The sequence below is a fragment of the Fukomys damarensis genome, unplaced genomic scaffold (genome assembly GCF_012274545.1).
Source record: "Fukomys damarensis isolate Sample0158 unplaced genomic scaffold, DMR_v1.0_HiC HiC_scaffold_14, whole genome shotgun sequence".
Classification (NCBI taxonomy): Eukaryota; Metazoa; Chordata; class Mammalia; order Rodentia; family Bathyergidae; genus Fukomys; species Fukomys damarensis.
In genome coordinates, this window is record NW_022900926.1 from 26,595,994 (window position 1) to 26,620,390 (window position 24,397).

At 42.4% G+C, this 24,397-nt stretch overlaps 1 protein-coding gene across 3 annotated transcripts in view; it reads right to left on the reverse strand.

The window, feature by feature from the left end:
* Zdhhc14 (zinc finger DHHC-type palmitoyltransferase 14) overlaps positions 1–24,397 on the reverse strand; it is a 271,332-nt gene that overhangs the window by 59,870 nt on the left and 187,065 nt on the right. For all 3 annotated transcript variants that reach the window (XM_033763299.1, XM_010625218.1, XM_010625216.1), the window contains exon 3: positions 16,286–16,444. In XM_033763299.1, coding sequence (XP_033619190.1) covers positions 16,286–16,444 — 159 coding nt within the window. The remainder of the gene's footprint in view (positions 1–16,285; positions 16,445–24,397) is intronic.

The following is a 24,397-nucleotide window of genomic DNA, read 5'->3' on the forward strand; positions in this document are numbered from 1 at the left end:
ATCCATTCATCTCTTCCCATCCTTTGACCACTACCAGTCTGGGCCATTGTTACAGCTTGAACTTGTCCCTTTGGCTATGAACTGCCACCAAGTAGTTTATTCTGCAATGGACATAGTAGGTGTTTTCTGTAACACACCCTTGATGAGGTTACTCATTGCCTTTTCTGATTTTTATGTGGATGTCCCCCAAGAGCCGCATGTGCTCAGAGGCAGGTCTTTTTAGAAGCATGGGGGTGCTATTGCTAACTTCCTTTTTGGGTGGATCTATGGGGTGTGTCCTAGAAGAATGTATCTCCCTCCACATCCTCATTTCTCTCTCTTTCTCCTTACAGGCTGCTTTCCTCTGCCCAGGCCCTTTCACCATGCTGCAGACCATGCAAGGACGGAGATTTCTGAATCATGAGCCAAAGCGATCCTTTCCTCCTTTAAGTTGTGGGTGATGGGTATTCTGTCCCAGAGACAAAGTAACTAAGACATTACCCTTTGCCCTTCAGCAAGATCAAAGCTCCTTAGCATGGCTGTAAGGCACCTGCTTCCCTCCTACCTGGTTTCAGCCCTCTATACAAGGAGCCTCTGGTCCCTGAGCTCTCCCGGTCCACTCTTGCTCTGGACTAGCTTGTCCTCCTTGCTGTCCAGTGTAGCCAACCTCCCTTTGCCTGTTGCAGCTCACCCTTGGTGTCTCAGATTGCTCATTCCTTCCTCTAGGCTGCTGTCTTTCCCGGAGGCTCCCACATGACCCGTATTTTTCCATATTTCCTATATTTACCTTCCTGTAGACAAATGTATGCCCATAAGCCTGTGTTCCTATGCAAGAATCTGTAATCTTTCAGGAGGACCACAATGGTCACATTCACCATTGTCTGTCAGAATTCAGCCAGCACAGAACCTAGCACACTATCCAGAGTCACGAATGTGAATGCAGTGCTCAGTACTACTCCTGAAAAGGGGGTAGGTGATCCTGCACTAGTGCTGCCAACTTCCTGTCCTAAGGCAAAGCACCAGAATGATTGGGGGTGGAAAAAATGCAGTTTTTCAATGTATTGGTGAAAAGCAAACTCACAAATCAATTAGTAGTAAGCAGTGGTTTGTGAGGCACAGACTTCTGGGCAGGAACCTGGGCACTTATCCATGGAAGTGGTATACCACTCCACTATAGTGTTGTGACTTTAACTCTTGTAAGAGCCAAGAGGATGCCCTGGGATATGATCTCATTTGTGCCACCTTTCAGTAGGAAGTTATCATAAAACCCAAGTACAGGGCCAGGGATTTAGCTCGGTTCCACTGCCTGCCTCACAAGCACAAGGTCCAGAGTTCGATCGCTGGTACCAAAAAAATTAAAATAAATAAAACCCAAGTGCAGCTTGGAAACAATCACTGCTTCAAACTTAAGCCCAAGCTGTATTCTATTATCATTTGTGGGAAGGTTTTAATTTCTTCACATTGAAGTTTCTTTCCTTCCCTGTATTTCTCATTTGCATAAAGGAATGGAGACAAGGGGAGTGTGAGAGAGAACAAAGACTCAAAGATGTTCACTTTTTGTTGTTGTTGTTGTTAAAATAGGCTATGTTTACCCTAGAGAGCTGGGGGCCTGGGAAGGTTTTAATTTCTTCACATTGAAGTTTCTTTCCTTCCCTGTATTTCTCATTTGCATAAAAGGATGGAGACAAGGGGAGTGTGAGAGAGAACAAAGACTCAAAGATGTTCACTTTTTTTGTTGTTGTTAAAATAGGCTATGTTTACCCTAGAGAGCTGGGGGCTGGCTGCTCACACTGGGCTGCCCTGTGTCCCCTTCTTTGTAATGAAGGGGTCAAACTAAGCCACTGAGCACCAGGCCCATCAGGACCTACTAGAGGCTGTCCACCTTCCACCCTCAGGAAGCTCGGAGCTGCACATCTATGTTTGGGATGAGAGAGGAAGAAAGAACAGGCCCAGAGCAGTTTGTTTTCCATTTTAAAAAGAAGCTTTAAAAAATAGCATTCCTAAAATAAATGTTATTTATATATTGCTTGAAAAAAAAATCAACACAAACACTCTGGTGGTATGGAGAAATGTTACCCATCACCTTCAGGAGACTATTTTCTAACATCTTAAGAGTCAAAACAGGATTGACCCAGGGGTTCATAATCTTTTGGGGGCCATGAACCACTCCAATAGTCTGGTGAGGATCATGATTCCCTTACTACTATGTTTTAAAGCCATAAAATACAGGAGATGCCAAAAGAGAGCAGTAGTAAAGAAGAACTACTTTTGAAATAATTTTGACATGATATAGTAAAAGGTATACTCTTTATTAATGTGCTAACTAACAAGATGTATGGCTTATCAACTACCATAATTCTGAGGTAGAAATAGTATAAATGTTATTCTGAGATATCCGTAGTAACTGTTTTGCCTATCACATGACAGTATCTACAGTGTCTAGTGGTGACAAACACTACTGATGGGATTTGTTGCCTATATATACCTCACTCGATGGAAACTAACCTTCCTTTCTTCCTGCCTTTCCACCTTCTTGCCGTCCTTCTTTCTGCAGTACTGAGGAGTAAACCCAGGGCCTGCACACTGAGCTACATTCTTAGGTTTTTTTTTCTTTTTGAGACATGTCTAGCTAAATTGCTAAATTGCCCAGCCTGGGCTTGAACTTGTGATCCTCCTAGAGTGCTGCAATTACAGGTGTGCGCCATTATGCCTGCCTCAATTTCATTTATATGCTAGTGACAAAGATTTAATTATTTTCCCATCTAAGACTGTGGAATCCTGGATCCCATCGATGGCACTCAGGCTCTAAGCAAATTGTAGAAGCAAGGTTCTTGGTCCCTAGCCAGGCCAGGCCCATGGATATGAGTCCATCCCAGGGAGTCAGCTACACTGTGTACTATGGCCACTGTCCTCATCTGGCTGCTCTTACACTTACTGAGCTCCCACTGGGACCTCTCGGGGGACTTGCTCCATCCAGGTTGTCATACTTGAGGCTCATGGCTTCTACTCACACTGCTCATTCCATTAAGTTTCTGGAACCTTCTGCTCCATGAATGAGCATACCTCATTAGGTCATAGGATCCCTTGGACCTTAAAGGATTCACAGGAACTCTGAGGAGGAGAGGGCCCATGAGAACTTTAGTCACACTGGAAAATAGGATGCTCATCCTGTAATTTCAAGGACAGTAATACAGCCTCATAGACATTTATGAATGTTTAAAAATATGCATTACTTAATTTACATCTTATCTTAGTAACTTCATGATAATCCTGGGGGAGGAACTAGTAAACTGAGCTTACTTAGTAAACTGACTTTTCTTGAGCTGAGCTGTTTTATAGCAAAATTTATCTTCTTCCCTATTCCTACTGGAGTCTTCAAACCATTTTAAAGGCCGGTGACCATGTGAGATTTATGTCCTGCTATCTTCCGCCCTCAGTCCTGTGACCAGAGCAATCTCATTCATAGGGGCATTCATTATTATTATTTTTTTTTAGTACTGGGGATTGAACTCAGGACCTTGTACTTATGAGGCAGGTGTGGTGCCACTGAGCTAAATCCCCTGGCCCTAAGGGCACAAATTATTGAAGGAACTACAACAACTCAATTGTAGACTTGGGGAGAAGTCATTACATTTCCTCTTGTACAGAATTACAGTCTTGTCCACTTGCTGCTGGTCCATTTTAAGGCTTGACTCCACTCTAAGTCTGCTCTGTGAACTTCAGCATAGGGGCTGTGGGGCTGGCTGCCTTCTAGGTCTGGCTGTGCTTTCTGATTGTGGATAAATCTCGATCTTTCTCTGGACCCTTGTTTCCTATCAAATGACCAAATGATGCTTGGACTGGCTGTTAGATGTAAATAACATGTAAAGAATTACCTCCCAAAGTAAAAGGCCATCCATAGATATCTGATATTACAGAAATGAAAATGCTAGGTAATGTTTCTATGTACTCACTTCAGTTCTTTAATCAGAAAAGATAATGATTATGTTTCCACAGGTATGTTATAGATTTAAAAATAAGCATTCATCCTCCTTTTCCCAAAACATAATCTTTTCATTTGATTCATCCTTTATTTAAAATACTTTTCAACCTTTAAAAAATAAAATAAAACTTCCATATCTCAAACAACAAAAGTATTTTCACAGTTCTTCTTCTTCTTTTTTTTTTAATACACAAACATGTATTAAGCTTTCAAAACTAAACCACACAACATTTAACCAAGTTTCCAGTCTTAACAGTTGGGTTCTGCCCAGTGCTAACAGTGGTGGGTAGAATTCTAAGAAACACTTACTGCCTAACACCCAAGGGAGCGCCTGGATCAACTATTATGCCCACAGATATTCAAGAAGAAGGAACTTTAGGGCTGTGAGGTATGTTCTAGTGTTGGTCTCTCTAACTCCCAGATCCATTGCTGGAAGTCAATTTTGGCTCCAAATGACTCAAATAAATAATTGATTATTGGGTCTCTACTGTGAAGCACTGTATGGATTAATAAGATGAATGCTTCATAGAAAGTAACTGATCTTCAGCCTTCCAATCTCTCTTCATGTTACCAATTGTTTTTCTTAGTAAATATTCAGTTCTCTTCCCCTTGGGATGGTGTTCCCTTTCCTCTTCTCTTGGGATTGGCATTGGTCACATGCCTGGCTCCACCACTGAAGCCTGGGCAGGTGTGCCATAAACATAGATTTTGAAAGCTACTGCATGCTTTGGCTTCCTCACCATGCACTCTATGAAAACATGGCCTTGAGAGGTCAGGTCTCGGTCTTAGAATAAAGCGTGAGGAGAAAACTTGAACTTCTGATAGAACTGAGACCCAGAGTGGTCCCAGAAGACCCACAGACAAATGAGAAAAATAAATGCTGCCTGATCTGTTAGAAGCCTCTGGGAGTTTTAAGGGTGTTTGTTACACAGCAGTGTCGGACAACAGCTAACTAACACATTTATCTCATCAATTCACTTAATGCTCAGGCAGTGTCAGATTCATTGTCCCAAGGCTGAATTTCACCTTTCTTGATTCCATGATTGAACATCATGCTCTAGTAGCTGGTTCAAGTCCCTTCTTCTTAGGTGGTCATTCACCTCTCAGTGTGATTTATATCTGATTTTTGGAGACTTTCCTCCTATTTCTCTCTTTTAAGGGAATTGGTCTAAAATGAACAGGCTAGTATCAAACTAGTTATCTTGAGTGCTGTAACCTTGTCAAATATTTCTTTAATATGTTAACTTTTCATGACTATCTGGAAATCTTCTCAAAGGCAAGAAGCCTGTCATATTTTTTTGCACTCTACATACAGCCAATAATAAATACTTTTGGATTGTTACATTAAATAAAATCAGAAGAAGCCATTGTTTTGTACATTGGGTCCTAAAAGGCCAGCTTAATAAAAATGGAGTCCACCACACACAAGTTTTATACCGCTGAATCAAGACTGTTATCTGATGAGAAATCAGCATAAAAGAAATAACAGCCAAACCCCAATAGGCTAGTTTCAATTGACATGATACACAAAAAGTAACCTCTAACATCATTTGGTTATTTTTCTATTGTTCTGTCCACCCATCCATACTTTACAAGGAAAGGAACCTTGAAATGACCAATCTACTTTTTGTTCATTTTTTTTCTGCCTCTTCAGCTTTTCTCTGACTGTAAAATCAATCTTCTCTGCTCAGTGCATGGGGATACTTAGTCTATTTTATGGTTATGAGTGAATGAAATTGTTGCCCCATTCTAGAATCACTACAAAAAGTCAATCAATATCTTTAAATTTGTTGTAATTTTCTTGTTTGACAACTGCAAACACCTGCTTCACAAAGCATATGGCAGGCATGGCTGGATCTGTCACCTTGATGTCCATATCCAGCCCTGAGCCTTAGCACTGACATGCATCTTTGTGGACTTTGAACACGGTGCATGAAACATAAAAATGTCCATCTCAGAGACCTAGGGGGATGATAGCTCAAGGGTGGGTCAGGAAAAACAGAGGCTTATGGAATGTGTAAAGTTATATTTAAACACATTATATTTAATGTGCTTCCAATAGGCCTTAGAAAGATGGTAGCTCTTTATTAATATTAATTTTTCAAGTTGCAAGTCACCTTAGCAGTGTTCTCCAAGAGAGATGAGCAATTCTCAAGGCAGCTAGATGGCCTGACCTCAATATAGAATCTGGGAGGGCAGAGAAAGTCTTCCTATGTCTCTCAGTCTTGACCATGCCCACAGTCCCCAGGGAAGTGAGCTGAAATGCAGACTCCTGGACCCTGGCATTCCATTTCAAGGACTTTATATGTTCCTGTGTGTGCTTACATCCGTAATAAACACATAAGGAAGGCCATTCTTCTGAAAGATGAAAGACTTTCTGGAATTTATTTTGTTATTGTCTCAAAAGCATCTTGAAGCATTCCTTGGTTTTAATTGCTTTTATTTTTGGAAGAGAAACCTCGTGGTAGCAGAATCCAGGGAATCATACTGGAAGAGAGGGGCTGTGGGAAAGGGGAGGGTTTTCCAGCTGGAAGGAGTGACTATGGCAAACAGCAGGGAGAATCCAAGGAGGAGAGGGTGAAACCTAGAGAAGAGTTAGGGGTGGCCGGGGCTGCGGGAGAAAGGAGTCATGTCACAGGAAACGAGAAAACCAGGAACAGCTGACTTGTAACCTAGGGGCAACTGAAAAGGCTTCCAGGACAGAGGCCATCTTAGGTCACCTGAGTCAGGACAGTTCCTTGGAATTCTACCTGCCCCTTGAGCTGGTATCACCAAACCATTGATGACTTAACTAAAACTCCCACCTGTGGCTGAGAAGAAGCTGAGTCACTGAGGAAGAAGCCAGGAGTAAGGTTAGTGCCCCCAATTAGTCCCTTAAGGGTTATTTACATTGTTTGGGGGATGGTGGTGGTGGTAAACTGGGCTCTGAGCTTCTCACATTGATGAATAAATTCACTTACATATGAACATTAAATCTTTTCCCTAATCAATGACGTTATCTATCGTTTTACAAGTGTCATGAAACCCTTGTGGCAATGCAGATGGGTTATCTGTGAAACAAGAAATCAAGTTTGCTTCCCTCTATTCATTCTCATCAAGTCAAAGGATGGCACAAACATCCTGTAGTCTGAGGCTGCGGGGACCTTCTCAAGGTGACAATAAACGGGAAAGAGTATAAGCACAAGAGGTGGCAGTCAAATGCATTGCACCAATTTTCTGATGCACTTTAAAGTTTAGTTACGAGATTTGCTGCTTAGCTCAAAAAGAGAGGATAAAGCTCCAGACACTAAGACAAAGCTGACACGGGTTTGAGAAGGCCTTAGTCACAAGCTAAGAGGAATTGCCCAAGTGCAGAGGAAGGGAAAATGGTCCTGATAATCTCAGATTGGCCTCTCTGCCTGCCTCCCACAGCCCCTGTGGGGCTGAGAGTCTTGCTTTCCCTGGCCATGTCTGAGCCCTTAGTGTGCTATGTTGTCCCCTAGACATGGCCAGACTGGGTCCTCTGTTTGCTCTCCCACAACCAGTGACTCTTATCCAGGCTTTATAAATTAGCACAGAGGTCTGTGACATCCAGGCTCTCCTGGACCCACCAACCGCCTGGCTCTTCCCAGTACTTAACACACTGTTTATTTATCTCTGTTTTCCCCAACCAGACTGTAAGGCGATGCTTAACAAGAACTATGCATTGTAATAATACTTGGGAGACTGGAAAAAGATGGAAACAGATGATGAAGAAACCACTTAGAGGAGTACATGTGTGTATGCCTTGAAGTCACTTTCTGTAACTCATTTATGGGCGACTCACTTTGGACTTAATATCTAACAGTGCATGTTCCCTTGCATCACTCTACTCTCAAAAATGTTATTATTGGGCAGGGGATGTGGCTCAGTGCCCAGCAAGCTCAAGGTCCTGAGTTTGATCCCTGGTATTGGAAAAAAAAAATTATTATTCTTGCCAGGCATTGTGGTACATGCCTGTAATCTCAGCAGGAGGCTGAGGCAGGAGGACTGCCATAAGTTCAAGGTCAGCTTGAATTACACAGTGATACCCTGACTCAGAAAGCCCCCCCAAATTATTTTATTGTTTGCTTATTCATCTAATTGAACTTTATAGTCTTTTTAGCTTGTTTTCTGCCTCACATTGCATTATATGCATAAATAAATTTGTGAAGAGTATGCATATTGATTTCTATTGCAATTCCTGAAATATGGTAACTATTTTAATGTATTTATTCCATAGCTGATAAACTTACTAAACTTTTAATAAGATAATTCTAATGTTTGTGTAATGGTTTTAGTATTGGTGTTCTTGTTATTTACAAAAAGTTACAATTTTATCCTCTTTATCTATTTTTCTTTTCTTATTGCATTACTTAGGAAAAATAATGTTAAAAACTGGCGTGACTGTAGAAATCCTAATCTGTTCCTAACTCCAATGTAAACCACTTCCTTGGTTTACTTTAAAGAAAATGTTAGCTTTTCTTTTGAAAATCATATTAAAGGAACATTCTTTCTGCATTAAATTTTTTATTGCATAGCAATAGTTTTGCCTACATCTTATCACAAATGTAGGAACTTTAAATGACACAAATTCATTATCTCAGGATTTATAAGGGACAGGAGTCCAATGTAAGTGACTGGATGTCCTGCTTGGGCTCTCAGCAGGCTAAGATCAAGGCATAGGCCACAGCTGCAGTTCCCACCTGTATTTAAGGTCTTTTCCATGAGCCCTGTGGTTGGCAAGATCCATTCATTGCCTCCTCATTTCCCATCGGGGCCCCTCTCTCTTCAGGCTAGCAAGGGCACCTAAAACCTTCTCCTGCTTGGAATTATTATCAGGGCTCTCATGAATGCTCTGGGCCCACTTGGATAACCCCAGACAACGTCACTATCATAAGCAGCTGATGAGTAAACTTTAAGGGCATCCGCCAAGCAAGTAGCTCCTGGAGGTGGGGAGCACGGATGGGAGTTAAGAATACGCCCATCACACCTCCCAGTCTTGGTTTTCTGACTTTGAGTTAGAAAGGAGCATCACACCTCACTAGTTCTCTCATCTATTATCATGATCACATATCTTCTGTCTTTCAATCTACCGATCTAGTAATAGTTTTATTAACCTTGAAAAATAAGAGCATTTTATTTATAGTGATTGGTTCTTTTATTATACTATTAGATTAGCTTTTTTCATAGTTTATAAATAAGAGTTTTTGTTTGTTTGCATGACATTTTTGTCAGGTTTTGGCATTAAGCTTATACTACCTTGGTAAAATAAACTGAAAAGCTGTCCAACCTTTTCTAAGTTCTGAAACACTATTCCAAACATAGGAAATAAAACTGTCTGAGGCCAGCACCTTCAACAGATGTTTCAGTTTTTTTGTAGCTATTAATCTAGTCAAGTTTTTCACTCATTCTTTGCTTAATTTCCTATTAGAATTCATGTTTCATTAAGATTTTTAACCAGTAGGCATTCAGTTATACAATACACAAAATAATGTATTTCTTTCCCAAGAATTTTCATCTATATTTGCCTTATTTGAACCTGTTATTTCCACCTTCTTGATATTTTCTTTCAGTCTTACTAGAGTCTTACCCTTTGGTTGTTTACTTTCCAAGGAATCAGAGCTGGCATCATATTTATTGTTCTGCCTGCTAGATCCTTGTTGGTTTTTTTTGTACTGGGAATTGAACTCGGGTTCTTGCGCTTGTAATAGATCCTTGTTTTCTTTTCTTTTTTTTTTCCTCATTGAGTTTATTGGTACTTTTTAAGTATACACTACAGAATCTGGAACCCAGGGCCTCAGACAGACAGGGCTGCTGCAGAGAGAACTCAGTGGTGCCACCTAGAGCTGCTTGCTGCACTCACCTCCCGCAACATGTGTGCCAGGTGTGGCTGTCTGTTCTTGACCACCCAACCTCCCCCAGCCTGGGCCTCCAGCCTTTTTGTTGACTCTTCCGGCACCTAGGTAGTTTTCCAATTTATTCTTTCTCTGCTTAGGCTATGTTTTTGCATTTAAAATTTAGAATTTTGCAGGTACAGTTCTTTTACACTGTTCTTACTGTCACTAAGTATTCCACAACTGTAGTTTGGAAGTTTCTGTCATCTAAGAGTTTATAAAATTAAAAAAAGATTAAAATAGGTCATATTTGTTCATATCTTTGCGGATGATTTCTACTTTCATTGTAGCATCAGATGATACGGTTGGTGCAACATATGCTTTTAGGAAATTAGGATTTTTTTCTGGCCTAATATAATTAATTTTTAGAAGTGTTCCAGAAATAGTTGAAAAAAAGGATACTTTATAGAAAAAAGTTAAGCATATATTTATTCATTATGTATTGGTATCTATTTTCTTAAATTTTTTTTGATTTGAGCCAAAATCAGAGATTACTACTATTTTTCATTAGTATTATGTTTATACCAAATTATCCTCGCATTTTCTAAGTTTTTATTTTATATGTTTTGACAAAATGTTATTTTGTGCATAAATGTTGGTTACAGTTTTTAATTGTACTCCTTACCAACATAAACTTACTCTAGTAACTTGTGTAAGGTGATAAATACAATGCTTTCTGTCTTGTGCTCCCCTTGGTCTGCTCCCTTTTCATTACTGGGAGTTGAACCCAGAGCCTTTGCACTGAGCTACATCTCCAGCACCTTTTTACTTTTTAACTTGAGACCAAGAGGCACTAAGTTGCTCAGGCTGGCCTTGGATGTGCAATCCTCCTGCCTCAGCATACCAGAATGCTGGGTTTACAGATATGTGCCATCATGCCCAGCTTTGGCGTGCTCTCAAGAACAACCTGTGGGGACTCCAGTTCCTATCAAAGTGTCTGATGTACAGAGGCTCAATACACGGTGGTGAAATGCAAAGACACTGGAATCTAGGAGGCACATGAAGCCCCTGTGTATCTGGGTTCCAAGGAAGACACAGCTGGGCATGGTGGCACACGCCTGTAATCCCAGCACTGCACTCGGGAGGCTGAGACAGGAGGATCACTGTGAGTTTGAGACCAGCCTGGGCTACATAGTGAGTTCCAGGTCAGTCTCAACTACATAGTGAGACCCTGTCTCAAACCCCCGCCAAAAAAAAACCCCAAGGAAGACACAAATGGCAGCCAATGTCCCTCCATTCCCCTCAGATGATATACTTTCCTATGGGAAATTATTGGCCTTCTCATCAGCCCCAACTTGCAGAAATTCCAAAATGTTACTGTGTATTAGAAGGCAGCTGCAATGCCAAACCTCAGCCATTTCAAACCTCTCAATGCTGGCTATGATTGTGAAGTAGAAACTAGGTTCTGAGGAGTAGCAGTGGTGGGACACAGCAGAACACAAAACACCATGAGTCCGCAGTCCAAGCTCAGACACTCAAGTCACAGAGGAGCAGTGGGAGGGGACACTGAGGGACACAAGAGAGAACACAGTAAACATAGTTGAATGTCGGGGAGAGAAAGTACAGCCAGAAAGAACAAGATGGTAAGGAGAGGACTCATAGGGATTTTTAAAAGGGTGGTAAAGCTGCACTAAAACCAGCAGTGATTGGACATTGAATCTCTGCAGAGGATTCTGGAGGCTCTCACCACACGGACTAGAAGACAATAGGATCAGGGCTCACCCTGGGTGAGGGAGGCTGGAGCGGCTGGGCACTGCTCAGGGATCCCTGGGTGCAACACAACCTGAGGGCTTCATGTGCTACCTTCTTTGTCCTTGAAACCCCTCCAGATGTGGCACTGCAGGTGTGGGAGAGTCCCCAGGTCCAGAAAGGACAGGCAGCTGTGGCCTCCAGAGACCCCCTTTTAGCCTCTAGGAGAAGCTGTTTCTGTTTCATCAAATATAGACAAGACTCTTATAGTTGATTTGCAAATGCTTACAATGTTTCACATTTGTGTTCAGAAAACTTTCTAAATAACTTGTCCACAGTATTGATTAAATTAATTTAAGTAAGCCACTGTAATATAGGTCTAAATTATATTAAAAATACCAATTCCAAGCTAGAAGTGACGGCATACAACTCTAATACCTGCACTGTGGGAGGCAGGAGGATCAAGTTTGAGCCCAGTCTGGACAACTTTAGTGACTTAATGATACCCTCTCTCAAAATAAAAAAGAGATGGGAATATAGCTCAGTTTGAAAGCCTTGGGTTCAAGCCCTCAAACCACGAGAAAAACCAAAACAATGTAAGAAAACAAACAAAACAATTCCAGTGAAAACTGCTGGCCATTCTGACACTGGACCGGGGCCCACCGAGGGACAGACTGACCCCCAGGGCCCATCTGGTCAAGGATGTTTGTGTAGAGTTTGAGAGGGCCTCATGAAACCAATGTTTTGCTTTCAGCTCCTTGGGTCGCCCTCACGCTAAGGAGATGAGACTATGAGACAGCAGAGTGGTTCCTGGTCCCAGCTGCTGGTCGTTTAAAAGTATAAGCCTGCCTGGAGAACAAACAATCCCAAGTGCTGTTCCAAATATGTAGAAGCGATCTGATGGCAGCACTAGGAGAGAGAGGTAGAGACACACAGGATTCAGAAAAAGAGAATAGAAACAAAGCTAAATGGAGACCAAGTCAGAGAGACAGAGAGAATAGAACCCACTTCCGTTACTGCAGATCATCTAAATCCTACCACAAAAATAGGTAATTTCTATGCTTCTGTGAGGATTATCTTATTTTAATCAGTCATTTGAAGCACTAATAATGGCATTTCCATCATTTACTGATGAGAAAAACATTAAGGGCATACACTTATTGATCCCTTACTGTTTAGATGATATATTAGATCTAAAATTTCCCCCCAAAGTCTCATGTGCTCAGAGACACATTTAAAGGTAATTAAATCTTGGAGGGCTATACTTATTGGAGAGTTAATCCACCAATGAATTCATAGTTGAATGTTCTGTTATAAAGTTGGGGCATGGTCACAGAGGAGGGTCACAAGGCCTGACCTGGAATGGTACATTCTTGTCCTTGGCTCCTCCTTTCTCCCTCTGCTTCCTGGCTGCTATAGGCTGAGCAACTTTCCTTGCTGTGCCCTTCCTCCATGCCCTTTCTGATTACAGCCAGCCAACCATGGACTGAACCCTCTTTTACTATGAATCAAAGTTGCAGGTGTCCAGTAGTTCATCCCAATGATGGGAGTGACTAATATAGTTCCCCATGCCTGCATTAGGTGCTAGGTTGGGCACAGTGTCACTTAATCCTTAAAAGAAACCTATGAGGTAGAACTAGGACCACCCCATATTACAGAGGTAGAAACAGTTGGAAATGTTCAGGTTAAGTGCAGGTTCTGGGATTATTTAATGACAGGATCAGAGGCTCTGCCAACTTGTTCTATATTTGCACCAGCATTTCCTCTCCAAGAAAGTTCCTTCCTCAAAAACAAAACAAAAACACAGAGGCCCTGTGACTAGGCTCTCTCATTTCAAACTTATTTAACAAAGAAAAATATTCTTCCAAGCTACTTATGAAACTGCATTTTTCTCTCCGCTCCTTAGGCAAAGCAACCTTTGTGTACTGTGCCTGGGATGTGCTAACCCAAAGCCATTTCTACAGGGAAGGGAAATCACATATTCTAACGTTGGCTTTTAGCATATAATTGTACTTTTCCCTTGCTGCAAAAAGTAGCAGTCTTTCAGTAAAAACTTTATCTAAAAATAAACTAGTGGCAAACTCTGCAATTACACTTCTCCGTGGGAGACATCTGCTTTCTACTCTGTTTTCCTCATTGCAGAAGTCCAATCTTCTGGCCTGCTCATCCGTCATGCCAGAGGCCCGAGTGTGATGTAATTAACTGGAAAACCAAAGCTATGTAGGTCTGAATAATTGTGTGTGGGGTTTTAGGAGTCTATGAGCAGCTTTACTGTAAACCAACTGTATGTTACTCATCTTACCTGTCCTTGCTTGGAGCTAGGCCCTGATCGGGATTAGCCAAGCTCCATCCCCAGGACTGTGGACCAACACTTAGAGGGCTACATTGTCAGTGTGCTTCTTGATCAACTTTGTCCTCTTGATCCCAACCTAGAGTTTGCCACCTCCTCTCCTTTTCTTTCTTTTTGCTGTCCAAGAACTCCAGTTTATGAGATAGCTATATGCTTGTGCGAGGAATGCTAGATTGCCCTTGTGACTCATTTCTCCAAAGGGTCCTCAGCTGACTCCTGGATATTCTAGACTTACGGCTGTTAGGTTTTATATGTGAGGACACCACTTTGAACAGGTTTGCTATGGCAGGGGCCCACCAGCAAGTGGAGCAAGTGTGTACAGTTCTGGTACGGAGATCTTACATTCAATTCATTAGAGTTCTTTAAAGGACATATATGCATGGGTGACGGTGGGAAGAAATTGTGAGTAATTGTGTGAACTTTCGGAAACCATCTGACAATAATCCAAAGGGAATTTTTAAACAATAAGGCACTATAATATGGGAAGGAAAGGTTTTTTTGTATTACGATTGGAAATCTAGCCTAGAGACAGGAAACAGAGGATTGAGATCAACTAATGAAAATGAATAAGTGGAAACAGGGCTGTATAGAAGTGGATAAAGTTTTTTTATAAATGATAAAAAAGGAGTGCTCAGTAAACACTTCAGGCTAATAGATAACAACCTCCCATTTATCAAAATACAGACCGGAATATACCACTAGGTCCACAGAAGTGAGTATGCAAAGTAACAGATGAATTTCTGTAAGTGTACTAGTCTACCAGGTATTAGCCCTGGTGCTCAAAATGAAAACCCAGGAAAGGGCTTTGAGAATTCCTACAGATTGTTCCTCAGAAGATATTTAAACCACTGTGCTTCTTTGGCTTTGGGTATGGTTTGGTTACAGAGGCTGGAGTTGCCATGAAGGGTGTCAACTGAAACGAAGACTGCAGAAATCTAGTCCCGGATATAGCTCGATGGAGGACGAGCTATAGCTTTGCTCCCCACACTGCAGAGGGGTACAGTATATAAAGGAATTTTCCAGAGAAAGCCGCTCACGGACATCAGGGTAGCAGGCATAATAACAGTAGTAGTAGCTAACAATTAGGGATCATTTGCTAAAAACCAGACATTATTTTCAGTGCTTTTCATGTATTTACTTCTGTAGTCTTTAGTAGGCATTGTTACCAACCCCACAGTAGAGATGAGAACACTGAGACACAGAGAGTTTAAGTAGCTTTTCTAAATCACACAGTGAGTATTTGGGATCTAGGCCATGCAATACCACATCTCAGGCTTTTCATTGGAGGAGCCTTACTTTACTATATGGGGAAGATGGAATACAATTCCATGCTGTTCCACCAGGGAGGCAAAAACTAAAAGCAATTTAAATTAACGAAACCAAGAAAAAAAACCTTTTAGGGAAAGCATGGCCTTTGTACAAAATTGTGGATTATTAAGGTTAGACTAAAGTAATTTAAGGCAAATCAAAGTCCACTTGGCAGATCAAGGAGTACATTATAAAATTTTATTTTTCTCAAGAAGAATGGAAGCTTCAATTTCTCACACTCAAGAAAGAGTTGGAAATCTATAAGGTGGTCCTAAGGGAACCTGGGTTTGTTCTAAGCTGTATTCCTGACCCTTAAGGTCTGGGCTAGCAGAGGATTTCATGCTTATTTAGCTAGGAATATCCTCGGTCACTTCTACTAGAAGCCATCCAAGGATCTCCAGCCTGGGGAGGACAATGGCCTGTAGATGTGGGCTGTGACTCTCAGTATAAGGAACAGGAAGCAGTTGCTGACTTACTCAGGCATGTCTGAGACTCACGTTGGTTGGAGAAGTCCTATGTGGTTCAACAGTAAGACCAAGATTTACTACTGAGGACTTCAGGGCTCTGTCTCCTCTCTGTCTATTTTCCCTCTGACCTGGAGAAAGCTAGCAGAGAGCAGAGGTCCTGGTGGTCTCTGGGAAGAACAAAGATTCTAATTCTAGCCCCTAGAAGAAGCAGTTTTCTGCCTTTGCCTCTTTTTCTCTCTTTTGGATCTGATGCCTCGAAGTCCACCAAGATCCCTCTGAGGAGTCAAGAACAGCTATGCCTGGAGACCTAGAGGTATAGTTTTATTTTACATGGCTCCTGATCTGGCACCCCCTATATAAAAGTCCCTTCACCCTGGTTTGTGCTCTGAGGGAGAAGGCCTAGCACATTGCAGGATGTAAAAACCAAAAAATAGAAGAGAGATGGTAACTCTGGGCCTGGTGAGGGGATCAATAGCAACAGGCAAATGTGTAGAAACATTAACCATTGCTGAGTCTTTCAGACAGTAGGATTAAAGAGCAGTACACTGATTCCATAGCACAAAGCTTATCCAGAGCAAATCCACTACCCTCCCGCCAGTGCTGAGGCCCTACTCACCTACGCAGTTATCGCACAGGCTGCAGTGGGAGGCGCGAGGGGGTCGGAAAATCTTGCAGGTGAAACAGTACTTAAGTTTCACAGTCTGGCCATTGATGATAACTTCTTTGGTTCTGGGAGGCGGGCGGTACCCCCCTGAACTGGTGCCATTTGCAATATCTGGGGAGAAAAGGAGAAAGAGAGCATGCACCCTACAGATCATGACTTCAGCTCTGTGGCCCCACAGCCATCCCCATGGGCAAGGCCTGCCTGGAGTTTGCACTCCTAGTGCAGCTGCCACAACTGTCTGGGAGCCCACCTGACCCTTGACGTCCTGTGTGCATACGTCCTACACTCCCACTGCCAACCAGGGTTCTGGGCTGTCTTTGTGCAACTGCAGGGCCATGCGGGGCTGCAGCCATATCCAAAGGAGTCCAGGGCACACGTGACCACTGGCCTGTGAACACATGTGGCCATGTCCAGTTGGGGAGGACTCCATGAAGCTCCACCTGCTTCCTTCCCTCCCTTGCATTGGCACAGAAAACTGCAGGAGCCATCTCAGGAGCCCCAGCTGGGGACCCTGGAAGGACGGAAGAGAATTGCCACTTTAACCTGGTTACCTGCCTGCCAACTTCCCACTGTGTCAAGCCCCTGAAGGTTTGGGTTTTATTTGTTTTAGTGGCCAACTGTACCCTAATTAAGGCAGTGCTCCAGGTAATTTTCCTTCCAGGCTGATACACTGCAAATAGGGCTCAGGAGTCTCTTCTGACATTAGCCTCCTCAGAAACAGCAAGTGTGGGACTGGGTGGAGAATATATATTTTAAAACTAATAAAAATCATTAAATGCATATTTAAAAATCACATTTACATTTTATCATCTGACCAGCTTTTTAAAAAATACTGAGGCAAATATAAATATTCTTTAATATTTCATTCTTCTCCTCCCTCATCTCAGGTTAGAAGCACCCAGGGAGCTTTTATTTTATTTTATTTTTGATATGGGCGTTGAACTCAGAAGCTTGTGCTTGCAGGGCAAACAGGCGGCGGAACCACAGAGTTAAGTCCATGGCCCACCTAGGGAGGTTTTAAAACCACCCTAACTTATTGAATCCAATCCAATATGCAGCAGGCTTGCAAATCCCTGCCCTTTAGCAATGTTAAATTTATGGTTTTATTCTCATCTAGACTCCTCACAGCCCCAGTCAGCCTGCCAAGAAGAATTTGGAGCAGTTAAGAACAGAGCTGCTAGTGGATGGAGAATAAAAAGAACATTGTGAGGGCTTCAGCTCAGACTCTGGCTGGTACACACAAGTGTACAGACCCTGGTGGATCAGTCCTTGGAAACTTTGGGGCTAGATAAACTAAAGGTAGCTGCTCATTTTAATTCATTCACACAGTTAAAGGATAGATCGTGACAGTTGCAACAAACCCTCAGTTGATTTCCAAAGGGGGAGGAACAAGTACCAATTAGGCTTCTCATACAAATTCAACCTGGGCAGAGATTATGTGCGGGAGCATCCTCAGCTACTGGTATCTTGGTCTTGCTCTCAGTATTCTGATTTCATTGGTGTGGGGGGCGCAGTCAGTCATCAAGATTTTCGAAAGCCCCCCAGATATGCTTATCTGTAGCGCAAGCTAAGAAACATCGGTCAGGGCCTTGTGGATTGAGGTATAGTCCGTGCAGCTTCCTTTTCACCCTAACAGCTCATCAGAGAAGCAGGTCTAGATGTCCCAACTAGTACTGAGTCAGGCTCTGCACTTTACTGAGAGATTCACCAGTGATTCAGCACTTTAAAGTTTGAGAATCCTGATCCAACATTATCCATGTGGTTCTTCTTTATTAGAAATTCAAGCACACCCATTCGTATGATAAAGAGCTAAACCTACAGAATACAGTTAGCTCACAAGGCCACAAAGGCCTTGGCCTTTCCACATTGTTTGGAAGGGCTGGTGGTATCCAGAGGCCTGCAACCTCTGGCCCCAAGTAGGGCTGCTTTCTCTCACTGACAGAATCCATGCTCCAGAATTCCAGATCATCCCTATGATTCAGGGCTCCTGCAAATAGGCCCCTACCCCTTATACCCAATCTTCTTTAAAAGGCTGTGGGAGGGCTGAAAATCTGCCCTAGCCCTTCTGGCTAAGGCTTTATAGCTAGTAAAAATACCAATTCTAGTGGTAAGGAGAATATTTTGAGCTGCTTTTGGCTATTTACTACTCATGGAAAATTAAAGCTCAAAAAAAGAGAGCTCACAAATGTGGCAGGAGGGCAGGGAATGGAAATAGTCAGGAGCAAACCTTTCCCTTTCCCTGGCTGAGCACCACTGAACAGCTGTGGAGCCATCCCATGTCCTTGCCATGCAGGACACCCTCTCTTCTTGGAACCTTGGTGGATGTCCTCTCAAATGGTGCTAGATTCACTGGCATCTGGAGCAGCACTGAGCTCCAAAAGCCTGTATGCTGGGAAGAGAAGGGCTTCTCAGTGCTTTGTACTAAGGAGAAAAGAAATACTTCCCTAAGAACCAGTGTAGAGAACTGGATTTGAGCACATCACTGATAAAGACAGATTTCTGTGGTTGCCCACTGGTGCCACTGAACCCTAAATTAATAATTATTTGGTGCCTCACTAGCTTTATGTCAGTGGTGAAAACCACTGTATCTATTTTGCTCTTGCAAACACAGGTAGAAAACCTAGAAAGTCAGATATAGGTGTAAAAAGATATGTACCCAATTAAGAATTCATGTCAATTTAATCAGAAGTTTTGATGCTGAATTGCCAAGGCAAATATTTTAAAATACAGAAATGACAAACTTACCAGCACTAAAACTATTTAGACAGTCTGAGTAGCAATGATTTGAAAAAGTGTCTTTGCTGGCACTCCTTACCATAGACTCTATTGATCTTGTAGTTCCAAAGTAGAATTTTTGAAAGATTAAATATTTGATACAGAGGAGATCTGAGTAGCAATGATTTGAAAAAGTGTCTTTGCTGGCACTCCTTACCATAGACTCTATTGATCTATCTTGTAGTTCCAAAGTAGAATTTTTGAAAGATTAAATATTTGATACAGAGGAGGAAACTAGAATTTAACAGACACAGTAAACTGAACTCAACCCCCAAGCCCTTGTATTAGATAGTTGAAGAGCTCTTTATGTAAAAGAAATGGAAGGGTCAGGGTCTGACTACACCATTCATGATAGAAGAACCAGAGAAATGGGGGAAAAAAAACTAGTCTCCCAACATTTCTAAGACTTACATTGTCAAATAGGGGATGTGCAGGACCCACAGGGCCTGTGAGGGTGCCTACAGCTACCAGATCCTCCTGGCCAGTCTCCCTGTCCCTGATGATCAGACTCACTCTCCTCATGGCCCCCGGAGTCAGCCTTCTAAATGCAAGTCTGACTGAGACCCTTGAGGCCTCTCCAAGGCACTCTCAGACTCCCCATACACCTGTCTGGCTCTGCCTGCAGCATGGTTTTACAGCAGCCTGTACACCAGAACCAGGGAGGGCAGTTGCATGCTCCAGGGCATTTATACAGTGTTCTCGGTGTGGGAGACTCCCTTGCTGCTGTGTTCGGAGATAATCCTTTCAGGTCCCATTCAAGCTTCTCTTGTGCAAATAGTTGGCAAGTGGAGCAGCTCATTTCCTCCCTTGAGCTCTCATTAAACTTAATTCATTTATTTTTTCCAGTCAATTGATCTGTGCTGTACTTTGACTGGGTGTCAGCCCCAGCACCCAGGACTTCAAACACCAACCTGAGGACAAAAGGTTTCCTTCAACACTCAGGCTAAAGCCATTGGTCAATCAGAAAGCCTTTCTCATACCCCTGGAGATCATCAGAGACCCAAGGTGCCTGGCACAAAAGGTGAAACTCAGCATTCCTGTGCTAATCCTCAATTATTCTGGTTTTGGGTTTTTTTTTTTTTATTTCTTTTAGTTTTCTGTTGTTGGCTACAATTGTGCCTCTGCTTCTTAGGGTTGCTCTTTGTGGTTTAAATATAGCTATTGAAAATGAATAATAAGAGTCTACAATAGTTAATGGTTCAAGAACACTAGCATTTTAGATGAAAAAACCTCTGGCAGTGCCTGCAAATTTATAGGAGTCAGTATTTTTCAAGGACATTTTTATGCTCAAGCATTCTCAAATAAAAATTAAAACTTGAAATAGTTTTCATGTTCTTAAAGACTCCCTTCACCCAAATTGCTGGGAATTTTTTTGCACAGAAGCAGAGATAACAACCACACCTCCATCTATACCTGGAAATCAGACCTGTAGGCAGAGAATCAGGGGATATGGAGATAGGAAAGGGAGACTGGTCAGAATGTGAGCTCAGGCTCAAGAAACTACCATTGATTGAGTTGTTTCCCTCCAGGAGAAGTAAGTTCTGGACTAGCCAGAGGCCTTGCTTAAGTCATCCATTCCTCCCAAAGGAATAATAGAGCCCCTGCATCAGAAGGGACTCATTTGTCTCTGTTCATATTTATTCCTACTCCAAATTGTTGTAAAGTAAATGAGGGCCTGCTTTTTTAAAATGCAAAAAGAGAAAGCCCAATTTTTACAATATGTAGATTAACATTCTTTCCTTAGTAAAAGGATTCAGAGGAGCGGTGTCCCTGGTGCATTTATGTTTCATAGACCATTAACCAGCTGCTGGAGCATCTGCCAGGGTGGTAGGAACCTCTGCTAATAGGAGCTTAGTGGAAATGAAGATAAAACACAGGAAAAATGTAACTTTATGTTCAAGTCTTCATGATCCCATCTATTGTGTTTGCTGGAGTACATGGGACCGAAACTACCCAATCTAGGAATGGCTGATCTATCATGAAGAAAGATGGTCATGAAGAAAAAAGGCCATTTACCATTGTCTTTTGGCCTATGGTCTGTAAACTTCCAGACCCACAGGAGACTATTAATGATAAGATATGTTAGACAAGTCATTCCTACTATTTTAACTGTTAGGGAAAAGAAGAACAAATTTTGGTCTATTTATCTCCATTTGTTAGGCTTCCACTTGAGTAACTTGCAAGATCTTCTTACTAATGAGTTGGATGGCTGCAGCTTTGTCTATACATATGCATATATGCAAATATGCACAGAAAAGTTCAGTCCCTTTCCTCAAGTTAAAGCTTTGCTATTCGGTTTGTCTTGAAGGACTGAAAGGGATGCCTGAGCAGTGCTCACTGGGCAGTTTCCAACCTGAGCAAAGTGGAGCAGACAGGCATTTCCTCTGCCTCACCTCTGGGTCCATCTTAGGAAGAGCAGAGAAAACCTGCAAAGTCAAATGAGAAAGGAAACCCACTGAGGTAGGGAGTCAGGGGCCCCATGGAGCCAGAATGCACTATAAAGAATGCAAAAAATGTGACATCAGAGCTTGTTAGCTTTTCCACATCATTCACTCACTCATCTCAACACTGTGAGTTCTGGAGGTACTCTGGTGAGTAAAATGGACCTGGCCTGCGCCTTCAAGGAATTTGCAGTTTAGTGGAGGAAGCACATAACTAAATAACCAGAGGAGCAAATTATTGTACTCATTATATTATGTTGAGTGTGAAAAGCAAGAGAACCTGTCCAGTATGGGGACTTTCTGGTTTTTTTTTTTTTTGGTCCTAGGGATCAAACTTGGTTCCTTATGCTTGCATGGTGGAACCGCTGAGCTAAATCCCTGGCCCATGGTATGGGGACTTTCTTAGCAGTAACATTTGAGCCAGGATCATGAAGATGGGTGGGACTGGGTACACACACACACACACACACACACACACACAAACACACACAAACACACACGCGTACAAGGGTGCTCAACATAGGTGCACTCATGCTGGGAGCAAGGAGAAGGATTTCAGGCAGATGCAGCAGCTTATTGGGACAGTACCTAAGCTCCTGGGACAGGAGGGAAGTAGTGTTTCTGAGAATTGGAGGGAGAACAGTGTGACCAGAAGCTGAATTAGTGAGAGACATCAGGAGGAGGGCAGAGGCTGAACCACCCACAGCTTTGGACCCATATCTAGATGATGGCCTTCATTTTGGTGAAAATGGTAGAGGTACCTTAATTTTATACATCAACATTGTGCATAGCAATTTGGCCAACCACAGTCTAGATGTTGCCATGAAGATTTTTTTAAAAGATATGGTTAACACTTAAATTGGTTGATTTTGTGTGAAGTAGAATACGCTGCTTAATGTGGTAGGCCTATGCAATCTGGTGGTCTTAAGAGCAAATATTAGGGTTCCTCAAAGGAGATAGAATTCTCCTCAAGGAAAACCCTGCTTGAGCCTTCAGTCCTGTGGGATTTCAGGCCAAGATGGTAACACCAGCACTTACCTGAGTTTCCAGCCTGGTGGCCAGCCCCCACATTTCAAACTTGCCATTCCTCACAATCACATGAGTCACTTTTTAACCACTCCTATCTGTCTATCTACATCTTTCTATCTGTCCATCTATTGATATAGCCATTCATCATCCATCCACCCATCCATTCTGTATTTTTGTTCTGTTTCTCTGGGAATCGCAGACTAACATGGAAGCCAAGAAGAGCTCTGCACTGTGTGGTAACGTGTTCAGGTGGCAATAAAATATTGAATGAAGTACCAAAGATATATTGGATGGAATAGCAAAAAATGGCTCCATGGTCAGTTAGGAGGGATTTGGGATACAAACTAGAGATGGTCTTGGCTGGAAATGGATAGTCACCAGTTATGGAGAAAAGTAGATACATTCTAGAACCTTTAACATTGATTTAAAAAGTCAATTATTTGTGGACATGATGAACAAGAGACATATGTAATTTGGATGAATCTCAGTGCTGGCTAAGCAAGGGACCTGGGGGAGTCCAGGTCTGTTTCTGTGAAGGTGCAGTGGTCAGTAGGGAAGAAGACTGCATGCTTGGTTCTGAGGGTGGGGCACACCATCTGGGTTTAAACTGGAGATAAATACTTGGCAATGACCCAGATGTACTTACCTGGAGAAAGAGTATCTTCAGAAGGGGAGAGGGCCAAGGAGTAAGCCTTGAGGCACTCCTGTGTTTGAAAGCAAGGAGTGACAGAGAGTAGACGGAGATTTGGTTGTTGCTGAGTTATTATCTTAGTACATTTTCTGTACCTACAGCAAAACTTCCAAGATTGGATACTTTGTAAAGATGAGAAATTTATTCGGTACATGCTTCTGTAGATTGAGAAGTACAAGAGCATCTTGGTAAGGCAGAACAAGTGTTAACTTTGGTCTCTCTGCCTTATTATAAAGCCACTAATGCCATTATGGGGCCTTAGACTCCTGACCTCTTCCCATCTTAATCACCTCCCAAAGGTATCACCTCCAAATGTCATTAAAATAAATTTAAGGAGTAAGTTTCCTAACATTTGAATTGTCGGGGGTGACATTCAAACCATCATTGTTTTTTAGTCTATGTCAAGCACCTTCGGGGAAACCTGAATCCTGGAGTCCCCCTAGGAGACTGGCCTGGGCATCAGATATTGAGGGTGCTGGCAACCTAGCAGCAAAGAACTGTCCCTCACCTTGTTTGGTGTAGAGTGGGTCTCCCAAGGTACTTGAGTAGATACCTGCCTCCTGTGAAACATAGGCATGGGTATGCTGATGTAGAGGGAGAGTGGAAGTTGCCAGGATATCCTCAGGGCTTCCTTAGGACGAAGACACAAGGGCAGTGACAGAGGAGTGGGTTAGACAGACAGTGTCAGAAAGAAAGCTCAGTCAGTAACATCCGGGGCCAGAATTCTTGTGGGAATACTGTGTGCAAGTGTGAAGTCAGGAAGGACACTGGCGGGTCAGGTAGGGAGCAGAGGTGTGCTCTCCAATGGGTGGGGTCGTGTATCTTCATTCCTGAAGATGTTTTCTGGGCTAGAGGTTAAAAATCTTGGTTTTAATAAATGTTCCCTATATATATCTGATAAAGACAGGTATGAGTACAGGGCAGATATCATAGTTGGAACAGCTACACCCTGAGGCTGAGACTCATTGGCAGAAAAACTGAAGTAATTGGCGAAGAATGGAGTTACCAGAGAGAAAGATGTACCATTTATAAAGATGCTGATGTTGAAGAGCTGATAGGATGTAGTTAATTATGGAAAGTCAACACAAGATAAACAGCCAAGTCTGATTTGAAAACTACTCTTTTTGG